At 41.2% G+C, this 20,070-nt stretch overlaps 1 protein-coding gene and 1 long non-coding RNA gene across 2 annotated transcripts in view; both read left to right on the top strand.

Moving 5' to 3' along the window:
• LOC148364187 (uncharacterized) overlaps nt 1–20,070 on the top strand; it is a 308,472-nt gene that overhangs the window by 173,529 nt on the left and 114,873 nt on the right. The gene's annotated exons all lie outside the window — the stretch shown is intronic.
• Nucleotides 1–20,070, top strand: part of celsr2 (cadherin, EGF LAG seven-pass G-type receptor 2) — a 126,971-nt gene that overhangs the window by 23,109 nt on the left and 83,792 nt on the right. The window contains exon 2 of the mRNA XM_088338310.1: nt 18,068–18,760. Within this exon, the coding sequence (XP_088194436.1) occupies nt 18,068–18,760 (693 nt within the window). The remainder of the gene's footprint in view (nt 1–18,067; nt 18,761–20,070) is intronic.

Raw genomic sequence — 20,070 nt, 5'->3', positions numbered from 1 at the left:
GGGTCGTGGGGTGCTGGAGCCCTACCCAGCAATCATCGGGCAGTGGGCAGGGGACACCCTGAACTGGTTGCCAGCCAATCGCAGGGCACACAGGGACAGACAACTCGCTCGCTCATTCACACCTAGGGACAATTGGGACCGGCCAATCCACCTGAAATGCATGTCTTTGGAATGTGGGAGTAAACCGGAGTGCCCGGGGGAAACCCACGCAAGCACGGGGAGAACATACAAACTCCGCACAGTAAGTCCGGTAGCTGGATTTGAACCCACACAGGAGGTTCCCAAGACCTTAGAACTGTGCTGCACACACGCTAACCACTGCGCCGCCGTGCTGCCCCGTCATTGACTAGTATTCTTGTTTATTCCATGGGGCGGCGCAGAGTAATTTGTATGTGAATAAGGTAGGAACTAATGTGTTGTCAGACAGGTATCTTGGAAGGGCATACAATGTTTGTTGTAAGTTCCACTTATTAATAATATAATTCATATAATTAGTATGTTATGTATTACTGTGCTGTGCGTCTGCAGAATCAGAGTGAGGGATGCAGTTCTCATGACAGAGGGTGATAGTGAGACCGAGGATTCTGATTTTGCGTACACCTCAGCCCCAAACAATAGAATTTGTGATAACAATAGCAAGCTAACAAAAACTCAAGGCAACCAGGATTTTTTTTCTCGTTGTTTGAACTTTTTTTTCTTAATGGAGCATTATCTCTTCATGCTCTAATTCCAAATAAGCTGTATTTAACATATTATTGTGCTGAGGGTTTGTAGATGGCACGCAATACTTTTGTCTAAGCGCAGGGGGCGATAGTGAAACCAAGGATTTGGTTTTGCGCACACCTCAGCCCCAAACAATAGAATTAACAATAGTATTAGCAAGCTAACAGCAAGTCAAGCCAGCTAGTCATTTTTTTTTTTTCGTTGCATGGAACATTTATTATAATGGAGGATTACCTGTTTATTGATGCCTTTATTCACAAGGAGGAGTGCATAAACTTCATTTATTGTCAAGGACACACTCTGCGTGTTGCAGAACACAGGGGTTGGTACACAGGCAGTCAGGGGGCGAGGCAACAAACAACAGGCATCGGTGGTCTGGTAAACTGACTCAGCAAAAGAGACAGTCTAAGTATTTGTCAGGCAATACTTATGGTCCAGAAGGGCAGCTAAGGGTATGGTGCACTGGAACCAAAAAGGCTGTGACATGAGGGCTTAGGCAACAAAATATCGCTTGAAGAGAAAACAGAGAGTTTAAATAGTGAAGCAGGAGAGTTGTGATTGGAGGGTAATAAGGATTAGTGACAACAGGAAAGGAAATTAGACACAAGAACAAATAGGGTGAGGAAAAGTGAGAGGGAGAGAGAGAAAACCAAACCTGAATGCAGGACTGTTGCATTTATTACTTAAGGTAAGACAATATATATATATTTTTTTCATGCAACAGTTTTATACTGCTTTCTTGCTCTGCCAATCAAACGATTAATGACATATAGGTTCATTCCTTTGTAAATCTGATTGTGCCACACCAGACACAAACCTCACCGCACGTCACCGGGTCCAATAAATCGAGGTTGTGCACTGTATTGTGCGGTAATACTACGGATACTACAGTCATCAACTAGTGACTCCAGCAAATATAGGCTAAGATGAAAGTCCTCTTCCTCAACCACGTCTGTGCATGCTGATGTCTTATCCCTATTGCGCTGACAGCAGTTTTGTTTGATATGCAAATGTTCCGACTGCAGGAGGTCACTTGGCACACATCCTTTGCGGAATCTTTTTCATTTATTATTTTGCTATATAGCAGGAAAGTCTTGTGGAAGGACCTTTTGCATTAAAAGGCTCCACAAACGCGTAGGAATGGCCAAAAGAGTCAGGCAGGACAGAAGGGGATTTCTGTGTTTTTCTCTCACTCCTCAATTTTGAAATCTTTGAGTTGACATTGAGCTGTATAAGCCTGTGTCAGTATCGACTCGCCTCCCGCTTCTGTCTTTGTCGTTATCGGCGATCTTTGTTTCTTTCTTCTTTTATCGACAGAGCCGTTATTTGTCTGCAGGTAAAATCACGAAGACAAACAAGGTCAGACACTCGTTTGTAACAATTAAACCCCCTTCCCCCCTGCACTAGCAGTAAGCATGCAGCGTTAATGGCATGCTATTTAACAGCTTTACCGTCGCTCAGACGGAAGCAACGGCAAATCTGCTGCGTAGGAGTCGGAGCGTGCTTTCTTTCTTTTTTTTCTTTCTCCTCCCTTTCCTGTGGATTAGAGCGTTTTTGTTTCACCTGAGCTGCTTGTGCACGGATCAACTCGTGTGGCTGCTGTCCAATAACAACTTCTCTTTTCTTAAGTGCTGCTTTGGTTCAGCTGTTCACCAATCGTTAACATTTAGCACCTATGTAATTTCCAAAACATTTAATTGTCTTGTGATCTTAAAGACACAGTGTGTAAGGGTGGGCAAACTACGTCTTTTTAGTCCGGCACGCCGGCCCAAAAGTTTACAAAAGCGTTAATAAAAACGTTGTTTTGGTTCCACTCTTAACCTCAATTTTCCTTTGTGTCCCCGTCCATGAAATCTATTTATCACAAGGCATTCCAATAATATAATTGCTTTGCATTTGCATTTTTTTAAGATTTAATGTTTTAAATTTAATAAATACCAAAAGAGGGCAGCACGGCAGAGCAGTGGTTAACGCGTGTGCGGCACAGTTCTGGGGTCATGGGCTCAAATCCAGCTACCGGACTTCCTGTGCGGAGTTTGTATGTTCTCCCCGTGCTTGCGTGGGTTTCCTCCGGGCACTCCGGTTTCCTCCCACATTCCAAAGACATGCATTTCAGGTGGATTGGCCGGTCCCAATTGTCCCTAGGTGTGAATGAGCGAGCGAGTTGTCTGTCCCTGTGTGCCCTGCGATTGGCTGGCAACCAGTTCAGGGTGCCCCCTGCCCACTGCCCGATGATTGCTGGGATGGGCTCCAGCACATCCGCGACCCTACTGAGGATAAGCGGTACAGATAATCGATGGATATACCAAAAGAAAACACTTTTGCATTTTGAATTTTTTTAACGCATCAAATGTAATGCTTGAAAAAGGGGCGTCATTAAAATATGATATTACTTGGCTTTAATAGTTTTTCAAAACTATTTTAATGATTTGTTAATAAACAAAAATAAAATACATTTAATATGTATATGTAGACGTCTGCAACTATATTTATTGATGAATAAGTATGAAAAATATCTGACTCTTAGTCGGGAAGCATTGCAAAAGTATCATATTGAGAAAATCATTATTTTCTTTCTTGAACCCGCCCCTTTGTCCAAATTGTTTTTAAACTAAATGCTGCCCGCCACTCAAAAAGTTTGCCTTGCCCTGATTTATTACCTCCTAGTGGTAAGAAACTGCATAAATTAAATCAAGTAATTCCTTGTGCATTTTAGCACTTGTTTTTAGTTGCGCTACACTACACAGTACGGCGACACCTACCGGTAAAATATTGCACAACATGGGTAGTTGCAAAAATATTTTGCAGGGGCTATGTCACTTGAAAAGGTTTCGATCTACTCGTTTCAGAATCAAAACTGTGTCAGATGAAGTGAAATGAAATGATCTGCATTTATATAGCGCTTTTCAAGTCAATGACTTCCCAAAGCGCTTTACAGTGTGCTTCACATTTCCCAATAGCGGCCTTGTATTGCAGCTAACCTGCTTATTGGGGGTATTAGGGGTTCAGTATCTTACCCAAGGACACTTCGACATGTAACACGGTGAAGTCGGGATTCGAACTGGGATCCCTTGATCCAAAGACGAGCGCTCTACCTCCTGAGCTACTGCCGCCCCGATCTGTAGTTGCATCCTGTTCCCTCAACTTGACCCTCCAGCAGTTGTCTGGTATCACCGGAAGAATTAATTCTGAGTTTTGTCTACCCTGGTACTGGTTATTGTGGTTATAGTTAAACAGTTGCTGGTCTCATAGGGGGTCAGGAAGAGGGCCTTGAGTGGGGGCAGGGTTCGGGGGAAATCAATTGAAAAAGCCGCCTCCACCCATTTTTGTAGTCTTTACTGGCCTCCAGAGCACTCTTCATTCAACTTTCAGCCTAGTTCATTCATGCGGGCCGCTACCCAGCAACCTTTTACTGTGAATGCTGAAGACAAACCGCTCCTAGTAAAGAAATAATACATTTCGGCTTTGGCCTTTTCATTAAACTACAGAGGGATTTTTGTGGGTAGATTAGACATGGCTGTAGGTCTTTAGTTGGACACGTTATTGTCTGCACACAGTCTAGACATTGATAACAGGTGTCAATAAAAACCTTATGAGACAAGACACAGAACAAAGAACACAATGAAAAGATGGCATCGTATATATTTAGGTATTTTTTTTTATAGTCTTTAGAAGGAGAACATCTCTATTAGGAGAAATTCAGCGCTCTCATACTCAGCTTGAGACGGCACCACCATAACTGTATTCAATTGTACTTTGTATGTAATTTCAACTTGCCCGCCCATATTTGTTGCTGGCGGATCGAGGTTTGTATGTGACAATGTGTATGATGCAGTATTGTTCAGCAGATGGAGAACATCGAAATTAAGGAGTAACGCTCCATGTAGTAACAACAGTAGAATTTCAGCATTATATTAATAATGTGTTACAGTAATCTCATCTCATCTCATCAGCCGTACCGCTTATCCTCATTACGGTCGCAGGGGAGGCTGGAGCCCATCCCAGCCATCTCCGGGCAGTGGGCAGGGGACACCCTGAACCGGTTGCCAGCCAATCGCAGGGCACACAGGGACAGACAACTCATTCGCTCATTCACACCTAGGGACAATTTGGACCGGCCAATTCACCTGAAATGCATGTTTTTGGAACGTGGGAGGAAACCGGAGTGCCCGGAGGAAACCCACGCAAGCACGGGGAGAACATACAAACTCCGCACAGGAAGTCTGGAGCTGGATTTGAACCCACGACAGGTTCCCATGACATGAACTGTGCCGCACAAGCGCTAACCACTGCGCCGCCGTGCTGCCCTGTTACAGTAATCATTACCAAGAAAAGTAACAACAATCCAGGGACATGCTCCTTTGTAACTACCAGATTTATATGCACGATAACAGTGTTTTTCCCCACTGATAACAATAATAAATTGTTGTACAGATACCAATGATATAACCAATATAATATTATGTAATATAATGTTATATGATACTCATGTATTTTTCGTGTATACCACAAATGTTACGCTGGTAGCTGCATATGTCGTTTGTAGTAACTGTTTTAAAAAATGTTTTTATTACATTGCAAATATTGTTTTCTCCTTTGGGCTCATTTTAAAGGGACAGTGTGTATTCTTTAGCAGCTTCTAATAGTAGAAAAAATTAACTTATTTACAAAAACTTTCAATTTGAAAAACAAGTAAAAATATATGATATACAGTATACAACCAAAATAATGGTATGAGCTGCCAATGTTAATTTTAAATGTTATTTTCTTCTTTTTACTACATTTTACTTACCTTGTTTTTGTCCGTTTGGTTCATTTTAAAGGGACAGTGTTTGTTATTTGCAACAATCTACTGGTCAAAAAATCATTACAAAATAATATTAGTTTAAATAATACGCAAAAAGGAATTAACTCACATAAACGTGCATTCTTTGAAATATTCATTGGTCCAAAAATTGTCCTTTATTTGACATAACATGAGCCTCGCCTAGCGGGAGCTAGAATAATTGTCCAACATTTTGCTGCTACCGGTACCCAATAAAATCGACAAGGCTGGGTGGAAAATAATTTAAAAAATGGTGTGGCACTCATTTTTGTTTGCACCACACAAAACAATTCTCACCTGCTATACAAGACATGCTTGCTCATTTTAAGGATGATCTACAAGAGAAATTAGTTAAAAAGCTAATACTGGTAATGCATTATAACAAAACCAAAAAACATAAATACAGTAGAATATTATTTTAATGTGTGATTGGATTTTGTTTCCTGGAGTAGTTTCAGCTTAGAATATGATAGTGTTGCTCTAAGTGACCGCCATTTTTTATTTTCTTTAGCAAACCGTAAATTGTGATTTCATCCATTGTCGCTGTCTGTATAATAGACATCGCTCCGATTAAAATCGTACATCCATTGTTACATTTTTCTGTGGGTGGACCCAAGTGAAGGGAAGCAGTAACTGAGTCAGGGGTGCTAAAAATAAAGATGGTATTAAATAACCAACAAGGGGTCACAAAACAAATAACATGAACAAAATCAAACCTGACAAGATCCAAACCAGAAATAAAGACCAAACTGGAAATGGAAATGCAAGGAACAAAGTAACAAACAAGCAAGGTGTTACAAAACAAATAACATATCAACATAAAATCAAACTGAACAATATCTAAAACAGAAACAAAGACCAAACCGGAAATGCAATGCAACGACCCGACACAGTGTGTCATCTGAGCAGTCAATATAACATTTTGGAAAAATTTGGGACATGTGTTTGGAGATTACGTTTAAGTGTGTCTTTCCCTATAGGGTGCCACACCCGGTTGGCTCCTGACTTCCCTATCATTCGTGAACCAAAATATGAATATATCGAGGTTAACATGTATAAAAACGTAAAAAAAAAACTCTTATGTATTTGCTCAGCCATTAGTTGGTGATATCATTCGAAAAGGTCCATGCATATGCGACCCGAGATAAGACTGAAGTGGATAATGTGACTGCTGAATCCATTAGCAGTATATTAAATGTACTCCATACTAAAGTGCTATACCCTGTCATTTACATTTTGAACCTGACACCCACGCTGAACACTTGATTCATGTGTGTTATTTTTTCAAACAGTAATGTTGAGTTTTTGTGTTTCGAAATTGGCACTGAAAGACTGATTTCCATCGTCAAATCCAAAATGTCCCTCAGCTTTTAGGGGTTATTGGTTCAACACAGGGACCCGGAACTCTTGATAATTTCCGATTGTTTGATTTTTAACCTACTTCTGGTCTCATTAGGGATGGTTCAAGGCAGACTTGTTATCTTTTTTCTTAATTGAACATCCGCATGCCGTCTGCTGCTGCTGGTGTGGAGGTGGGGATTAGTCTGCAGGCTAGAATAATTCATTTCAATGTTGCGAAATCAGTCGCATTGATGAAAGGGCAAAAAATGGGTGCTTTATAGTAAACACCCAAGCCTGTTGGGTAAGGATGTTCAATGTACAGTGGTACCCCTCTTATGGATTTAATTCGTTCTGGGAGTAGCTTCGTGACGTGAAAACTTAGTAAGTAGAGACACATTTTGAATGGAAATGTGCTAATCCGCTTTCAAGACCCGCAAATGTACAGTACTATAATTTTTTCATATAAGAGCATCAGAATATAAAACAAATACCTGTTAAAATTACCGCACAACAAAAAAGAAAACGAACGGCACATAATAAAAAAAACATAGAATAAAGGAAATAACAAAGAAAAATATCTTATTACCTTTTGGCTTCATGTTTATTGAAAAACTGATCCTGCTTTGACAATCCGTCGGAAATGTACAAGGCAGACATCTTAATGACCGATAGCCCGACTTGTCAACACTTTTTCTGGGTGATTCCTTTTCACAAAATCCGAGACTTCATGGAATTTTGCTAAAGTGTTTTTAATATAGACTGATTGAACTATAGCTGTCTCCTCCTCTCTGCCATCTTGCCAGAACTCCTCCTTCTCTTCGCCTGTGAACTCTGAACTAGGATAGTGACACGAAGAGCATGCTAGGGAGCATGCATGCGCACTGAGTTGCCAGGCAGATTTTAAGCAATGGCCAGTTTGTTTATGTTCGGGAATCTCTGGGAGAGGCTCAAAGGGGTACACAGACCACAGATTATTGCAAACTACAGACTATTATTAGACCATGCCCTGTTTTAAAACCTACATGAGGGCAGGGAAAAACTCAAAAACCTCAGCATGAGGAAAATGAAGAAACCTTGAAACATGAGGTAATCCCCCTTCTAGGATGAACAGGCAGGCTGCAACAGATGTTGCAATAACAAATAATACACAAATACATGAAAAAACATGAAATATAGGTCAATTATAAGATATAGAGTAGAAGTGTGTGTTTAATCCTAGATTTAAACAGTTCCACTGAGGTTGCAGATGGAATCTCGGGGGGCAGGGCATTCCACAGCCCCGGGGCCAGAATGGAAAATGCTCTCGAACCTGCGGATCTCTTCTTGGCCCTTGGGATCACAAGTAGACCAGCATTTTGAGAGTGGAGGCTCTGGACCGAAAAATAGGGGGAAATTAAATCTGAAAGATATGAGGGAGCAAGCCCATGCATGATTTTGTATACTACCAACAGAACCTTAAAATCACATCTTAAACTAACAGGGAGCCAATGCAAGTTAGGTAAAATTAGGGTTATGTGATCAAACATTCTTGTCTTAGTTAAATCCTCGCTGCATTTTGTATAAGATCATTAACAAGCAAAGCTTTAAAACTTGAGTACTTCCATTGAAAAATGTTGCAGCTGTAAAGACACAGAGTACCCCCACTGAGTAAAACATGTATTGCATTAGAAGCTACTTCAAATATTTAGAATAGACGCAATAAAATGTACAGAGGCCCCAAGGGGACTGTTCACCCTGGTCAACATTTTTTGTTGTCCGTTTGACTTTCTGTGAACGGGCTTCCCTATTGTGTCGTTTGGTTGCGTGCCAATTGTCAAAACTGATTTACAATCAAGTACCAGCTCACTTGAAGAAACAACTAATGAGGATATGGTCCTTCCATCCATTATCTGCACCGCTTATCCTCAATAGGGTCGTGGGGGTGCTGGAGCCCATCCCAGCCATCTCCATGCAGTGAGCAGGGGACACCCTGAACTTGTTGCCAGCCAGTCGCAGGGCACACAGAGAGACAACTCGCTTACTCATTCACACCTAGGGACAATTTGGAACGGTCAATTAACCTGAAATGCATGTTTTTGGAATGTGGGAGAAAACCGGAGTGCCCGGGGGAAACCCACTCAAGCACGGGGAGAACATGCAAACTCCACACAGGGGGTTCGATCTCATGACCTCAGAACTGTGCCGCACACGTGCTAACCACTGCGCCGCCGTGCTGCCCTAAGGATATTGTATGATTTATAAAACATTTTCTTTTGGGATCAGTAAATGTAAATGGTCTGCATTTCTATAGCGCTTTTGAAGTCAATGAAGACCCCCCAAAGCGCTTTACAATGTGCTTCACACCTACCCATTCACGCACACTCACACACCAATAGCAGTGTCAGCCGTGCCTGCTAATCGGAGGAGCGGGAAATCGAACCTGTGACCTCTTGATTTCAAGACGAGCGCTTTAGCCGTGCCATTGACGGATTAAGCTGCACAATTTTTGAAAATTTTGGCAGTCAAAAAGTCTCAGGCTCATCTTGCATGAGTGACTTGCTTTTGATATAGTGAATATTTTCTGTGCATGCCACTGGAGCCTGATTACCTTATTACCTGGAGGTTCTCCCAGCATGACCTTCCTGTGCAGCAGGGGTCCAAGGAAAGCAGGATTATTGTTAAATGTGACATCTTTAGCATCAGCCTTATGCTTGCAAGAGGCTCCCAGGAGCTGTTTGAGTACCTGTGTCTAAGTCCACATCCGGTCAATAAGAAGGTTTTCTAAGGCCCCAGAGATGATCTTATTAGATTATTGTGTTTTTTTTTTTTACTGCACCATTCATCCATCCATCCATTATCTGCACCCTTTATCCTCAGTAGGGTCGCGGGGGTGTTGGAGCCCATCCCAGATTTAATAGGAATACATATACTACGCTGCGAAAATAATCTTATTTTAAGTAGTGGTCTCATATTTAGCTTGGCGTTTAGCTGTTAGTTTTAGTATTTGTATCGTTTGTATCGCATTGCTCGACTAGCGCAACATTAGCAACTAGCGTTTCGTTTGCACCTAACATCTCAGACACTATTTCCAGATTTGGGGGTTGTTAGCTGTGACCAGCAGAACATTAGCGACTAGCATTACCAGCTTCTTTAATTTAATGTTCATGCAGTGGGGATTCTCAAATCAAAGAAATTGTCTTTTTTTGCCTGCTGAAAATTTAAGATTACTGTCAGAGCCATAAAAAAATATTGCCTTTTTTGTCTTATCGTATTGTAATATATTACTTGATTTTTTCAGTAAGTTCAATTAGCTTCACTAGACTATATGTGGCATTGGAGAAATTGTCAACATACGATTTGTCTGACCTTTGGCATGACGCAATTTTTTATTTTATTTTATGAAAACGAGTCAAGTCAAGTTCATTTGTACAGACGCTCCCCTACTTACAAACATTCATGTAACGAAAAACAGTAGATACAAAAAAAATTTCGGGATGTCGAAAAATAGCCGACATTGCAGTTGGTTAGATTTCGTATTGTGTGCACTCTTTCCGAGTAGAGGACAGTACTGTAGTGCTTTTTTCTGCTTCTACCGGTGTGTGGCACTGTGAGAGCTCAGCCAGCATCCACCCCGAAGAAATCCGCTTCCTCTTCCTGGTTCATGTGTAAACATTCTATACTGTATATATTAGTGTTTTTCAACCTTTTTTGAGCCTGGGCACGCTTTTTACATTAGAAAAATTTTGCGGCACACCACTTACCAAAAATGTTATAAAATGACACTGAACGGTATGTTTAATTACAATATAATTTATAATACCCCCAGTTTTTACAGCACAGACACTTGACAATGACATAATATTTGCAGAAAATGATTCATAAATGTTTTATAAAATTTTAAAAACTGACATTGGATAATTTCTCACGGCACACCTGACAATCAATACAGTGGTTGAAAATCACTGGTATACACTATCTCCAGCGTGCTAAGAACTTTGACGTTTTTATTGTTTAATGTCTTGTGCATCCATTCAATATGGTTGGTGTAAAGTGTAAAGAAGAGGTGAGCTGTTTCTTTAAAAATTAAAGTGGAATAAAAAAGCTTGATTTGGTTGAGAAAATGGTTGGATTGCTTTTTTTCAGCCACTTTCTACTGTAGGAGAAAGTCGCCTAACTTTTGAAGCTCATCTTCCCAAAGTAAGTTAAACTTAACTTTATTTATCTTTATAGAGTATTTTATTTTATTAAACATTTTTTTTTCAGTACAAAACAATACAGGTTACTTATACAAGCCTTTAAACATGCTTATATAAACCCAAAACATGCATTCTATACAAATTATAGCACTGAAGCAACTTACGAACAAATTCAACTTACGAACGATCGTCCATAAACTATCTCTTTCGTAAGTAGGGCAGCGTCTGTATAATGCTTAATCATAAAAACTCTCAAAGTGCTGCACAGACCATAATCACAGATTAATTTGGACATTTGACTTTGACACCCGTGAGTTAGAGTGTAATCTTTTATCAGTGCTCAGCTGTCATCGTGAGGCATGACATTATTCTGGTGGTTTGTATTGTTTGCTTTTTTGGATTAAACGACATTTATTTATTTAATCCCGTTTTCTTTTGATTTACTTCTCTGAATGAGGGCATTGATGATTTGATTTTTTTTACTCAACTCAATGACTGTCTTCTTTACAAAAAAAAGACAAATGAATATCTTTAATTTCCATGCCCCAATACATTTTTCAGAGCCAAGCTTTCAATAGCGCCATGATTTTAGGAAAGATGGGGGAGGGGCTGTGAGGTACTGTAGTGCACAATGCCTGTTGATGTCTCTCTCCTTCGCCATTTAGTCACAGTGCCTTTTTGCTCTATCCACCATGACTTTGTTGACATTTTCTGGGAATCCTCTGGAGATTGGACGGTAACTTTGCAGTCTAATTAGGCTGGTCTCCCTGTTTTTTTTGTTTTTTTTACCCTTTCAGTGTGTCCCTTGACGGGGAATTATTACCATCATTAGTGACTCCTGAAGACTACTAATTGCAGAATTATTCTCTCGGATGCATAGTTTCGTTCGAAGGTTTGGGTTCACTCAGAAAATGTTGTTTTCCATGAATAGTCACACTTTTATTTATTAAAGGGATTGTCAAATAACTATTCTAATGTCCATATGAATCTCTTCCTTTTGTTGGCCAGTCTCAGATATGGCTTTTTCTTTGCCACTCTGCCATAAAAGTCAGCAACTGATTGTTGCTTCTTCACTGAAAATCTTGAATCATGTATTTTGTGGGTACTATTTAACAGAGTTGCTAGTTGAGGAGTAAGGCATCTATTTCTCAAACCAGGGACTCTGAAGAGAGTACTATACACCGCTGTAGGAGATGTTCAGTTTCTTGGCAATTCTCGTAAGGAATAGCCTTGATTTCGTAGGACAAAAATAGGCTGTTGAGTTTCATGAGAAAAGTTCTCTTTTTTTTGGCTATTCTGAACAGTTTTTCAATCCTAAAAATGTGACGCTCCCGATACTGGACTTGCTCAAAACTAAACTGTTTTCAGCTGTGCTTACATGATTGCACAAGGGTTTTTGAAATCATTAGCCTTCTAACTCAATTAGTAGAAACAATGTACTATTAGAACTACTAGAACTACTACTAGAACTAAATACTGTTCTGCAAAGTGAGTAGATTTACAATTCATAACAGAAACAATGAATTTCTTGGGCTTTACATACATGCCAAATAACCTCCCATGCACAAACTCACTTCTTTGTACTGCCACAGTTCGACCCATAACCACAGTGTGTGTTTAATCTTTTCCCTGGCGCCGCTTCCTCACCAAGAGGCTCCCAGAGGCCCACAAGGGTCCCAAATGAAAGCAGCATCACACTCCAGGTCTGGGACCTAAATGTCCCTCGTTTGGCCCAAAAAGGCTCTGGTCCCCTACCCTCCTCCTGCGCAGAGAATCCTTCCATGGAGAATGAGCCGTTTGAAGGATTGTCTACTCCCTTTCAGAGGAGATTCTCCTCGTACTCACTTTCCCAGCGTCGCATCCACGCCTGGAGTTGCGCCCATGCTCCCGTCCAAGAATTCGAGTTGGCAGAGGACATTATTAGGGCCAAGTCTGTCCTCGTATTCGGTGGACTCTTTATATGCGCCTCTTAACTGGGGGCCGTTTATCCGGCTACTGTCACTGCAAAAAACGTGTCTTTAATCTGGATAAATGAATAAAAACAGTTGGACAAGTGGAAGCAGGGGGACCTTTGTGGCATTGCTCAGTGTCTTCAGTTACGAGTGATATGTGTTGTAAGACCCTAAACCTGTGATCAGTACAGCATTAGGTAGTTTGTACGCTATTGCTGAATAGCTACAACCTTAAAGCTCATCCCTAATTAAGTCCCCATAAGTCAGAAAGGTCTTTTTTCATTCTTTAAACAGGAATTTTGAAGGATTCTTTGGCGGATATTTTTTCAAATATTTGTTTACAGTTTCATATTGTGGAAGGTAGAAGTAAGAAGGGAAAGGACCCATATTTTAGCCAGTTTTGCTAATCACAAAAACAATATCAAATAATAGTAAAACCTGAAAAGTAGGTGAATTTCCCTTAGGGGATGAATAAAGTATCTATCTATCTATCTATCTATCTATCTATCTATCTAAACATTTAGCTAAGTCTACTGTTATTTTCTCTCACAGCGCCACATGCTGTAGCGGCGGAAAGAAGCATTACAGTACAGTCCTGTACTCGGAAAAAGGTGTACAATACAAAATCAAACTTACAGCAATGTCCGGATATTTTTCGCCATCCCGAAAAAAAATGATCGTATGTCCTCTTGTTCGTAACTTGAATGTTCGTAAGTAGGGGAGTGAATGTATAGTAAAATAAAAAATGAAAGCTAAATTAGTACCCAGAATGACTAACCTGCCAGAGTTGGGTAGGGTTACTTTAACTGGATTACTTTCAATTACTTTTGGATTACTCCAATACCAAATATGCTAATACAAGACAAAAGAAACTAAATATGAATAAAATTATGACTCACAACACGTGGTAAATTTCTCTCCTGGCTTTGATCTCTTTGATCTCCGGCAAAACTAACATAAAATGGGACAGAAAAAAAAGAAAATAAATCCAAACAGCTTGCCAACATCATTTTTGCCGTTCCATGTATTCCGTTACTCCCCAAGCATGCACAAAATTTAGTAATTTTGTTCATTGAAAGTAATTGAAAGTAATCCAGTTAAAGTAACCCTACCCAACCCTGCCTGTATTACTTACTGAGTCACAGTCAACACAAATGATAAAAAAAACTTTATACTGCAAATGTAAAAAAACACAAAAATTTGAGCTTGAAAAAATAAATAAATGAAAGTTGTTCCTAGAATTATTTTTCAAACATTTTGGACTGACAGCGTGTCTAGAGTTTTTATTTAATGAAAAAAAAGGATGCCGTAGCTTGAAAAGGTGGGGAAACACCGACATCAATTCTTCCCCCCAGATCAGCTAACCAGCTCTGGGGCCCCCTTTTGGTCTGGCCCAAAGAGGTGTCCTCACCCCCTCGAATTCAGCACGAGCAATGATCTGCATATAGACTACGTTATGGCCGCAGCTAACTTGTATGCTCAGACGTACGGCATTGAGAGTTGCCGTGACCGTGCAACTGTTGTCAAACTCTTACAAGATGTCAAGGTGCCTACTTTCACGCCACGGTCAGGGGTGAAGATTCATGTCTCTGATCAAGAGCTACAGAATAGTAACTCTTCAGTTGATGACTCTAGGCTAGAGGAGCTGAAAGTCCTGCTGCCTACACCGGAGTCTTCTCACTTCAAACTCTGCGCTATAGACTTTGAAAAGGATGATGATACTTTACATGCAAGTTTGTTGTGTGTACACAGGTGTGTGTGTGTGTGGTTGTGTGTTTGTTTGCATGTATTTTGACGGTACAGTGCCAATTTGTCGCGCTTGTATTTGCACTTCCTCCGCTTGGGTCGAGTATTATTACTGTGTCGGAGGCTCTTGACCGAAAACAGAGGGATTAGAACCATGTCCAACATGATTGTGTGTTCGCTTCCTCCATGCCATTGCGAGGCCCTCTCGCGCCCTTCTTGGTATTTCTCGACACTCCCTCTTTTCAGCTGTCAGCCCGCTTTGAAACTCGCCTGATGCCAAACAGCCATCCGGCAACTTTGGGAAATCTCTGTTTGGGGAACGGGGAACAGGGAAATATCTGTTTGTTTGCGCACGTTGCGCACACAGGTTCTGCCCTCTGGCCGGCGTCCAGGCTCCGCAAACAAAGCGGCCCATTGATTGTAGGGAGGGAAGGCGGCAGGCCTGTTTTTTTATCACACTTGTGGATCGATAGAGCTCTTATGGTGTTTTTTTTTACCTGCAAACCGGTAGCACAGTCTATTAGGAAATATTTAATGTACATGATAACATCATTGCTCCTTTTGCTTTGTGCATGTGGACATGTGCATGTTCATGTGTGTATTTGTGCTCTTTAGTATAAATCTTCACAAGACATTTGGCCATTTCCCTGTATTTTCGACTCCTAGCTGACTCAAGTAGTCAGGAAACCAACAGAGGTGAAAAGTAAAGTAAATGTGTAATACTGAATTCATCCATCCATCCATTATCTGCGCCGCTTATCCTTAGTATGGTCGCGGGGTTGCAGGAGCCCATCCCAGCAATTCTCGTGTATGGGCAGGGGACACCCCGGACTGGTTGCCAGCCAGTCGCAGGGCACACAGGGACATATAACCACTCATATGCTCACTCACACCTAGGGACAATTTGAACCAGCCAATTAACCTGACATGCATGTTTTTGAAATGTTGGCGGAAACCGGAGTGCCTGGAGGAAACCCACGCAAGCAGGTGGAGAACATGCAAACTCCACACAGGAGGTTCGATCTCATGACCTCAGAACTGTGCCGCACACGCTCTAACCACTGCGCCACTGTGCTGCCCATACCGAATTCAGTACTCCTAAATTCAGGATTCTAGCAACAAAAACGGGATTTTTTTTTGTGTGGGATGGTTGCGTTTGTGGTTCAGGCAACCATGTGGTCTTCCCCTGGTTTGCGAGATCATTTTTCTTTTCACCTATCTTCAGAAACTAAAAATACATGAAAATGAGACTAGCAGAGTCTTAACCACGAACACCAGTATCTATCATGTAAATAATCCTGGGGTGAATATTCTCCCAAACTATGGTAAACGCTTGTGTGCAAGAAACCCATATTAAATGGGTGTAGAGCCGGACGAGGCGACAACCCCTCCCTTTCCCAAAACCAGACAACTCCCCAAAGCCCTGGTAGCACCCAGGCGGGCCATTCCCACCCTAGGCTGCACTTTCCACCAGAGAACCTGCCCTAGGGCCCGGAACAACGCCATAGGGACCACCAGCCGCTCCCAATCCAGTGACACAGGGACTGAGCCCACATCAAATATTGTATCATCAACATTAACTAACTTTTCGTTAGGCAATGTAAGAGGCATCTTGAGAAAGCTTGAGTTAGCAAACACCGAGCTGTTCAAATAGAGTTGCTGTTATATACTGTTTTCACACCATTAGGAAAACTATTATTTTATGACCAGAATCACCCTGGAAGAGTAAAGCTTCCCCTACCAATTTCCAACCAAAAAAGGGTTCTTCAAATGCATCAAAACTGACTGTTAGCACTCGTTAAACATCAAGACTAAACGGAACGATGAATAATATTTGACCATTAGATGTCACTGTGTTGTGTAGTGCACCCAAAAACGAGTGCGAAACGCACAAGGAAGAATACCAACTACAGAGACTCAAAGTGACCATAACTCTCCATTTATGTCACATTGTCTTCTCTTCTCAGGCTTTTTGAGGTTTTTGAGTACTCGTAGCAGCAAGAAAGCGGACAATTATGTCAGTCCCCTTTCGGTGAGACTCATGTTATGTAAAAGAAATGCTAATTTCTCGATCTACAAGTATTTTATAAAACTCATGTTTATATGATAGATCGTGTAGTCTGTGTTGTTTTATTTTTAATAAATATGTTTTCTGGGGCGCTAAAAATATACACTGTCCCTTTATTATTATTATTATTATTATTATTAATATTATTGTTACTAGTCAAGTCAAGTCATTTTTTTTGTATAGCCCTTAATCACAAAGAGTTATTATTACTACTTCTACACTTACTTGTTCTACTGCTTGATAATTCTGCACACTTTATATCATTTTTATTATCTGTTTTTTATTTTATTTTTATATTTCTGAAAATTGTTTTATTTTAATAAGGAATGTGTAAGTAATGTATAAAATAAGCAAGTTAACCCTTCATCTGCAATATCAAAAACTTTTGCCCGTTGTAATGATAGTTTCTCTTTTTATTGGCAAAACTGGCTAAAGATATATTAAAGAAAAAGGGAAAGGGATGTTGTCAGTTTCTAAGTTTAGTATTTTCTGGGGCTTTGGGGAACTATGCAGTTTATTGAAAGTTTGCCCAATTTGGGAACATGGGAATCGCTGACAAGCGATTTCCTGATTCGAGAAACACTTCAATTGTTGAATTAGAGACTTGGCATGTAAAAACGAAGAAACATTTCTTCTTTCCGACAAACAAAAGAAGCGTTTTCAAAAGCGTAAAATGCCCAATTAAGAGTTGGGATGCATTCTAAGGAAAAATAAGCTTGTCCTCTTTTTGTGTTGGTGTATGTCTAATATAATTTGAGGAACGCATAGCAGGAGATACATTCTCCTTTTGAGGCTACAGTTTGATCCAAGTGTTTGATGTAAGCGTCCTTCCATTGTAGGTTGTGTTCACACTTGGCAGGTCTGCTTGAAAGTTTTGTGCGACAGCTTCAACTGTGCGGTTCATTCGGTCAAGTTGGAACAATGTAGCACTTGAAATTTACACTTCAAGAGGTGGTCTTGGTTGTGAACTGTGGTTTGGTTTCTGAAACGTTTATAGGTTAGGAGACACTCAAAATAAGGATGAATTCTTAACTTTCAATGAGATCAGGAGAGGAGTGTCAAAAATCCTCAAGATGCAAAATTCAAACTTGTTTTCAAGGTCCTTCCATGAGCCTTTTTGTTTTTTTTAGATTTCCTAGGTTTCAAAAATCAGATCGGCCCTAATGTTGTGTGATTAAATTATACTATTGTTGTTAGCACAATTGTGAACACATCATGTTCTTTTGTGTGCTTGTAGATGGCGTCCACTCCGTGTCGGCCCAGTGCCTCCTCCAGGTCACCATCATCACAGATGAGATGTTATCCAACAGTATCACACTGCGGCTCGCCAACACCTCTCAGGAACACTTCCTGTCCCTGCTTCTCGCTCAGTTCCTAGACGGTGTAGCTCGCGTGCTCTCCGCAGCCCGTGAAGATGTGGTCATCTTTAACATCCAGGACGACACGGACGTCAGTGCCCGCATCTTGAACGTTAGCCTGTCTGTAGCTGTGCCGGGCGACAGCCACCAGCGTCCCCTGGCCCTAGGGGAGGGTGAGAAAAGCAAGACGGAAGAAGGCGGGGCCGAGTTTTTCGGCTCGGAGGAGCTGCAGGAAAGGCTGTACCTGAACCGTAGTCTTCTGGCCAAGATCTCCTCGCAGGAAGTTCTGCCCTTCGACGACAACATCTGCCTGCGCGAGCCCTGCGAGAACTACATGAAGTGTGTGTCGGTCCTCAAGTTTGACAGCCTGGCACCGTTTGTGGCCTCCGACACGATCCTGTTCAGGCCCATCCATCCCATCGCTGGCTTGCGCTGCCGCTGTCCTACCGGCTTCACTGGGGATTACTGCGAGACTGAGATCGACCTGTGCTACTCCAAACCCTGCGGCGTTCACGGTGTTTGTCGCAGCAGAGAGGGAGGCTTCACATGTGAGTGCATGGACGACTATACAGGTAAGAGGCTTTTCTCGCGAAAACACTTTTATTAAGAAAGTCGAATCAGGTGAGACTATCTGTAAAATGTGTAAAGTAAACGGGGTCATGAGAACATCTAGTCGGGAGAAAAAAATCACTTAATTTAGCTCGAGAGAGCAATACCGTGTTTCTACCACTAGCGGCGGAAGCTCTGTAGCTGTTCCTCTAAGGTTGGTAAGTAGAAATGTCATTATTATGTTGTCCCGGTCTCTCAGTCAATGAGATTCACCAAAATACACATATCCTGGATATTTTTTCAAGTGTAGTTTGCGCAACTTATGAAAAAAGGATGAATGATAAGCGACGCACTTGAGGATGTTTGTAGATTTCAAAGATGTTGAAGATTCGCATCTATAAAAACGAAGGGAGGACGATAAATGATTACTTGTTTCCCAAGGTTAAAACTGCGACCACATCAAATAACTGAAGGTAAATACACCATTATGCTTCTTATTTACAGTATTTTGGGACATTTTTACTAAAGTCAAGTCATATTTATTTGTAAAGCCCTTAATCACAAGGAGTCTCAAATGGCTGCACAGACCACAGTTTGAAAACATTTTCACGAGAAAAAAAAAAGGACAGTCTTTTTTTGTCTGGGGAGCAGATTTGGCCGTTTTGTTACATTTGTAAAAAGGATATGTTGTTGCTCTCACTGAAAAAAACAATCCAAATATTTTGCTTACACGGCTCTTTGAGTCCAAAAGGTACCTGAACCCTTACATAAATCCATCCATCCATCCATTTTCTGCACCGCTTATCCTCAGTAGGGTCGCAAGGGTGTTGGAGCCCATCCCAGCTATCTTCGGGCAGTGGGCAGGGGACAACTTGAACTGGTTGCCAGCCAGTCGCAGGGCACACAGAGACAGACAATTCGCTAGCCCATTCACACCTAGGGACAATTCTGACTGGCCAATTAACCTAACATGCGTATTTTGGGAATGTAGGAGGAAACCGGAGTGCCCGGGGAGAACACGCAAACTCCACACAGGGGGTTCGATCTCATGACCTCGGAACTGTACCGCACACGCGCCAACCACTGCGCCGCCGTGCTGCCTCCTTACATTATATAAACTATTGCATTGATTTGATTCAAAACTGACTTTCACTAAGAGCTTTGTTTGCTCACAACTGTTCTTTTTTCCTTGGGCTTCATGTCCACTTATGCCTCAGCTAGTCTATGAAAAAATAAGCAGTAGTTTTACTTGCAAAGGTATTCACTCCACCATTTGAATGTTTTTGTGGCAGGAACATTATGTACAGAGCTCCAACAAAGATAAAAAAAAAAA

The sequence above is a fragment of the Urocampus carinirostris genome, chromosome 6 (assembly GCF_059441175.1).
Source record: "Urocampus carinirostris isolate Australia breed hairy pipefish chromosome 6, RoL_Ucar_1.0, whole genome shotgun sequence".
Classification (NCBI taxonomy): domain Eukaryota; kingdom Metazoa; phylum Chordata; class Actinopteri; order Syngnathiformes; family Syngnathidae; genus Urocampus; species Urocampus carinirostris.
Note: the sequence above shows the minus strand (reverse complement) of the source record. Positions and strands in the feature narration are given on the sequence as shown.